General features: G+C 43.3%; 1 protein-coding gene across 1 annotated transcript in view; it reads left to right on the forward strand.

Annotated features, from left to right (window-relative positions):
• The window catches only part of LOC148477623 (interferon-induced GTP-binding protein Mx1-like), a 49,207-nt gene extending 44,544 nt beyond the window's left edge, over positions 1 to 4,663 (forward strand). Inside the window, exons 11-13 of the mRNA XM_088456445.1 lie at positions 1,853 to 1,929; positions 2,664 to 2,900; positions 4,333 to 4,663. Of these exons, the coding sequence (XP_088312571.1) occupies positions 1,853 to 1,929; positions 2,664 to 2,900; positions 4,333 to 4,563 (545 nt within the window). The 3' untranslated portion in view covers positions 4,564 to 4,663. The remainder of the gene's footprint in view (positions 1 to 1,852; positions 1,930 to 2,663; positions 2,901 to 4,332) is intronic.
• Positions 4,664 to 6,497: the final 1,834 nt, after the last annotated feature.

A 6,497-nucleotide genomic window follows, 5' to 3' on the forward strand; every position in this document is an offset into this window, starting at 1 on the left:
AGTCTTTCTGTCAGGATATAGCTCTGCACATTAGTCTTGCTGTCAGGATATAGCTCAGCACATTAGTCTTGCTGTCAGGATATAGCTCTGCACATTAGTCTTGCTGTCAGGATATAGCTCTGCACATTAGTCTTGCTGCCTGGATATAGCTGTGCACATTAGTCTTGCTGTCAGGATATAGCTCTGCACATTAGTCTTGCTGTCAGGATATAGCTGTGCACATTAGTCTTTCTTTCAGGATATAGCTGTGCACATTAGTCTTGCTGTCAGGATATAGCTCTGCACATTAGTCTTGCTACCTGGATATAGCTCTGCACATTAGTCTTGCTGCCTGGGTATAGCTCTGCACATTAGTCTTGCTGCCAGGATATAGCTCTGCACATTAGTCTTGCTGCCTGGATATAGCTCTGCACATTAGTCTTGCTGTCAGGATATAGCTCTGCACATTAGTCTTGCTGTCAGGATATAGCTCTGCACATTTGTCTTGCTGTCAGGATATAGCTCTGCACATTAGTCTTGCTGTCAGGATATAGCTCTGCACATTAGTCTTGCAGTCAGGATATAGCTGTGCACATTAGTCGTGCTGCCTGGATATAGCTGTGCACATTAGTCTTGCTGTCAGGATATAGCTCTGCACATTAGTCTTGCTGTCAGGATATAGCTCTGCACATTAGTCTTGCTGCCTGGATATAGCTCTGCACATTAGTCTTGCTGTCAGGATATAGCTCTGCACATTAGTCTTGTAGTCAGGATATAGCTCTGCACATTAGTCTTGCTGCCTGGATATAGCTGTGCACATTAGTCTTGCTGTCAGGATATAGCTCTGCACATTAGTCTTGCTGCCAGGATATAGCTCTGCACATTAGTCTTTCTGTCAGGATATAGCTCTGCACATTAGTCTTTCTGTCAGGATATAGCTCTGCACATTAGTCTTACTACCAGGATATAGCTCTGCACATTAGTCTTGCTGCCAGGATATAGCTCTGCACATTAGTCTTGCTGCCAGGATATAGCTCTGCACATTAGTCTTGCTGTCAGGATATAGCTCTGCACATTAGTCTTACTGCAAGGATTTGGCTCTTCACATTAGTCTTACTGCCAGGATATAGCTCTGCACTTTAGTCTTGCTGCCTGGATATAGCTCTGCACATTAGTCTTGCTGTCAGGATATAGCTCTGCACATTAGTCTTGCTGTCAGGATATAGCTCTGCACATTAGTCTTGTAGTCAGGATATAGCTCTGCACATTAGTCTTGCTGCCTGGATATAGCTCTGCACATTAGTCTTGCTGTCAGGATATAGCTCTGCACATTAGTCTTGCTGCCTGGATATAGCTCTGCACATTAGTCTTGCTGCCTGGGTATAGCTCTGCACATTAGTCTTGCTGTCAGGATATAGCTCTGCACATTAGTCTTGCTGCCTGGATATAGCTCTGCACATTAGTCTTGCTGTCAGGATATAGCTCTGCACATTAGCCTTGCTGTCAGGATATAGCTCTGCACATTAGTCTTGTTGCCAGGATTTGGCTCTGCACACTTGTCTTGCCCATATGCGCCTGATTTGCTACAAGCCATGGGCATTATCAGCATTTGCACCTGCCCTATGCCAGGCATGAAGGATCCGCCTCCAGAAAGACGTATAAGATTATGTCCAGGCCACATTTGCATGAACACGCACCTCCTGAGCTAGGCCTACATAATCCAGCTTCTTCACCCCAGGGCAAATGGGCGCACGTCCAGCTCTGCATCTGCCGCACAAACACCACATGCGAATGAGAATAAGCCCCATCATGTTGATCTCATCTTAGTCCAACTCTATTTGATTGAATGAGGAACACTGTACTCTTGTTTCAGGCGCTGTACAAAAGTCGTTCAGTGACATTGCAGACTTGCACTTCGAGAACTTTTATAATCTTTGCAGACTTACTAAGGTGAGTGACACTATTCTTATTTGCTCTGTTTCCAAATAGTTTAGGGATAGCGGCCATTTCTCAAATACAGTTTACATGCATGTACACGTGTGCGTCACATTTGTTTCTAGTCCTACCATACCCATCGCTCTGCTGTTTGCATTGCGTTGGGGTAGTTTTTTTTTTATGAACGCTACTTGTTCTATTATTTCCGTTTATCACATGTAAACGTATCAGGAAGCCTACAGTGAGCTCTAAACCTTTTCTACCAGCTTGTTTACTAATAAACTCAATTAAACTTTAAAAAAACACTAGTAAATCACTAGTGGTTTTAGTTACAAAAATTTGCGCTGCTTCACTTTCCTGGACTATACCTCGTACCGTGGGCTTTTTTTGAAAGGTCTTGTTCTTTAAATAGAATCTATTGTATAATTGCCTATGGTGTCAGTCTTAAGACATGTGCAGTGCAACACACAGCACTTTACTGCCACCTGCTGGCAGTATCCGTCCTAACACAAGATCCTGCTGCAGAGGAAAGAGAACTAGGTGAAACTAATTCGTTAACTATAAACTCTCTATTTTAACTGAGTAATACACAACTTTTTCTATGTATACATATGAAGTACTGTCTCTAGTTGCTCTTTAAGTAAGAGTAGTTTACTGTATAGTAGAGTAGAGTAGTCTACCTGCAGGGGTACAGGCCATGTATGAGGGAGAAAGGGTTTCTCGGTTTATAGCTGTCTCTTTGCTCCTAGAACAAAATTGAAAATATACGACAACTGCAAGATGACTCCGCGGACAGTCTCATCAGGACGCAGTTCATGATGGAGCAGATGGTCTACTCTCAAGACAAATGTTACAGGAATGACTTGGAGACCATCTACCGTAATGTGGTCCAACCTCCAAATCAGCTTGCAATGCAGATTAGACACGTTGACCTTTTACAGTGCTCTGTCAAAGAAATGGCCCATCATATAGAGGCTTATTTTAAAGTAAGTTATGGAGTCATTTTGGGGCGGATAAGTAGGGCTATTGTTAATATATAAGGTGCAATTGTCATATTCAGTAGCCACCGTAGATGATCATAAATATTGTATTGAGCGTGTTGACTAATTTGCCCAGCTTAGACCAAACTGGCCTGCAGGGTCTGGGCCTCCGCTCACCACCAATGAAGATCAAAATCAAATTAAACCATTCAAATTTTTTATTCTCTTCCCGCGAGCCCATAAATCTACTCCTCGTGTCTGCTCGGTCATCGATGATGTTTGAACCAACCACCAAGCGATTGAGAATTAAAAAAAATATAATTTGCCACCTACACACAGATCTTAACGTGTCCGTCGGCCTAGACCTAAAATATCTGTTGCTTTATGTTAAGGACTTGTGCAACAAATAGCTGAAATTGTTTTATGTTAGTTGAAGATATTAAGACAATTTACTAAAATGGGAAACAAGGGGGCAGCAGATCCATTTGGGCAAATGCGCTTTCTGTCCAACTATTTCAGGGGTTCCCAACCACGGCCCTCAAGGCACACTAACAGTCCAGGTTTTGAGGATAGCCATACTGGAGCACAGTTGACTTAATTAGTACCTCAGTTATTTTGATTTAACCATCTGTGCTCAAGCCTGGATATCACCAAAACAAGGACTGTTAGTGTGCCTTGAGGACCGTGGTTGGGAATCACTGAACTAGGTTGACGCTCGGCAGAGCCAAATTTAGAACTCTTGGAGCTCCAGACACGATCCTGGCTATTACTAGGATAATCCTATTGAAGACAAAACAAGTGGCAACATTTTATTAAAATAAATCACATTTGCCTCATGCCGAGCCTGTAATAGATAACAGGTTGGGAATGAGTCTACTTTCTCTGGGAGCTCTCCGCGACAGTAAACCCGTCTCCCAGAGAGGTGGGGGTTCAATTACATGATTTGTGGTGAAGGAAGTCCTGCCGCCACAATGTATCATGCTGCAATGCCACGAAACATTGTGCCACACCCCTCACATGTGCCTTCCCCTATAGTAAATCCCAGACTGCCTGGGTAACAAAATCGGCATGTATGGATGTGCACCACCACTGTGTAAGTTCAGTATAGTGTAAGATAAATAATGAGCCCTTGTGGAACGTAAGAGTGAAAAATAAATTAGTAATATGGGTGAGATGGAATAGGACTGGATGGTATTGTGCGAAAGAAAAAGGAAAAGTTGCTGAGAGAATTTGGGGCAATTCAGCAAATCAATTTCGGTAGGCAATTAGTTGCAAATACTGTCGAACTGCAAGCATTGAATCTAAAGAAAACATAATTGCTGGGCCGTAGTCAGCAAAAATATTGTGCTTTTCAGGAGCAGGAAAACACGGGTCAGTATTGCCCATTGCATAAGCCATTTAACGGTCGTCAGTCACCAGTGTTGTGCTTGTTTCACAGGGAGCAGCAGACCGGCTCTCCAATCAGATCCCCCTGATCATCCAGTTTTACATTCTACAAGAGAATGGGAAACAGCTGCAGAGAGAGATGCTGCATCTACTGCAGGACAGAGACCAGCACAATGAGCTGCTGAAGGAGAGTAAAGATCTCACCAGCACCAGGAACTTCCTGAAGCAAAGGATCCACCGGCTGTCCGAGGCACACAAGCGCCTGCTGCGTTTCCCAGGCTAAATAACGGTCACCTGACTCCTTGTTTAAAGTATCCAAACACAGACCATATAGATAGAACAGCACATTTTAACTTGCCTGTACATGTCATATTATTCTCCAAGTTGACCTCTTGTTTTTGTGTTTTAAATTAGAATTAAACAGCTAAAAATTATTTAGCCCTCCAGTGTTTACTTAGATAGTTGAAATATGTGGTGCCCACCGTAGAGCTCACACAGTTATCTCCTTACTGGCAATCCCTCTATAACAGTGATTCCCAACCTCGGTCCTCAAGGGACACCAACAGTCCTGGTTTTAGTGATACCCATGCTTGAGTACAGATGGTTACATCAAAGTAACGGAGGTACTAATTAAGTCACCTGTACTCAAGTATGGCTATCCTTAAAACATGGACTGTTAGTGTGCCTCGAGGACCGTGGTTGGGAACCCCTGCTCTATAAGGACAGAGCGCTCCAGATATTCTGTATAAACTGGTGGTGGTGGCACCTTTCCCATCCGGCGCTGACATCACTGAAACCTCCTGATGTCATTTTGAGTTCTCTTTGCTCCTTCTGATGTCTGTACTCAACTGCCAGGTGGACTCAGAGGGGGTGATTCAGACTCGGACGTATTTGCTATCGCAGCTGCTAACACGGTAGCAGCTGCGATAGCTGAAATAGGATAATGCAGCAGGAAGAGTCCTGCCTCCTGCATGCATTACTGTTTTCCGAGCAGCGGCCGTGGACGCATCGACGGATCATCTGGGTGATCCTCTGACGGCTGATTGCAGAGGTGCAATCTTCTACATGCTATTGCTGAATGCCGAAAATGTCCAGCAATTTTTCTGGCCACAGACAGCATCTCCTGCACGCCACTGTCATTTTTTTTTATTATTCTGTACCACTAATACGATTTTGTGCGCAAAACATGGGACATGTTCAAATTCACCCAGCTTTAATGCTCTCACAATATTTGTTGCCTTATCAGAAATTACAAATCCTGAGGAGAATCCTAGTGGGGTAAGCCACTTTGCTATGACATCCCTCAGCTTTTCTAACGGGTTGACACCCGTATGCCTCTTAGAGAGGCCGGTGATACAGAGAGTAGCCTGCGTGGGAACGAGCTGGCATTTTGTGTTACCTAATGCTGCTGCAGGCTATACACCTACCCAGTGGGCTGTTACAGCCATGTAATCTTTAGTTTGACCACTATCGCTTGTACACATAAATTGATAGTGGCTACAATGGTATTTTGTAGTCCAACAATTAGGTTTTTTGTTTTTTTTTTACATCCTTGTACAGGCGAGGAATTGTTTTTCTAGTAAAATGGAACGGAGATCGAATTTGGTAGCGGGGACACAGGACCTCAATTAACTTTCTAAAACCAGATGTATTAATGGCTGATATTGGATCTAATCAGATCTAATACTAGCATAGCTGTCATGGCGTCAGTGATCTGCTGTGCAACTGAATGGCAGCTGTCATACTTGCCTCCTTTTGCAAAGGATTGTTTCACAGTCAATTGTTTTTTGAAACGACTTCTTGATCCCTTCTGGGGTGAAGATTCACCCCAAGCAGCAGCAACAGCAGGCCTAGCACTCAAGGATTATTCTGAGCAATCCTGGATAGGGGAGGAGTCAGATATTCTTAGCAAATTGGATGCAGGGCTACCTCCAATCACAAATGAGATTGATGATGAAGGTGTTGGCGGTGGAGATTGCAGGTGCTAGGATCCAAAAAACCCCAATGAACTGCGCTACTGGTCAGAGTAATTATTTACTAGGAATATGTTTGATTGAGTAGCAATAAAAAGGGCTTCCTTTAATATCACAAACGTTTATTGCTTAAGCTTCATTATTTCACATATAAATACTAAAATAGATAAATAATATCCAATGCTCAATATAATCCAGTTGCTGTATATACTATGTGCACAATGTATCAAGGTTTGATTCGATG

Source organism: Taudactylus pleione, unplaced genomic scaffold (assembly GCF_031769625.1).
Source record: "Taudactylus pleione unplaced genomic scaffold, aTauple2 ptg000704l, whole genome shotgun sequence".
In the NCBI taxonomy this organism is placed as follows: Eukaryota; Metazoa; Chordata; class Amphibia; order Anura; family Myobatrachidae; genus Taudactylus; species Taudactylus pleione.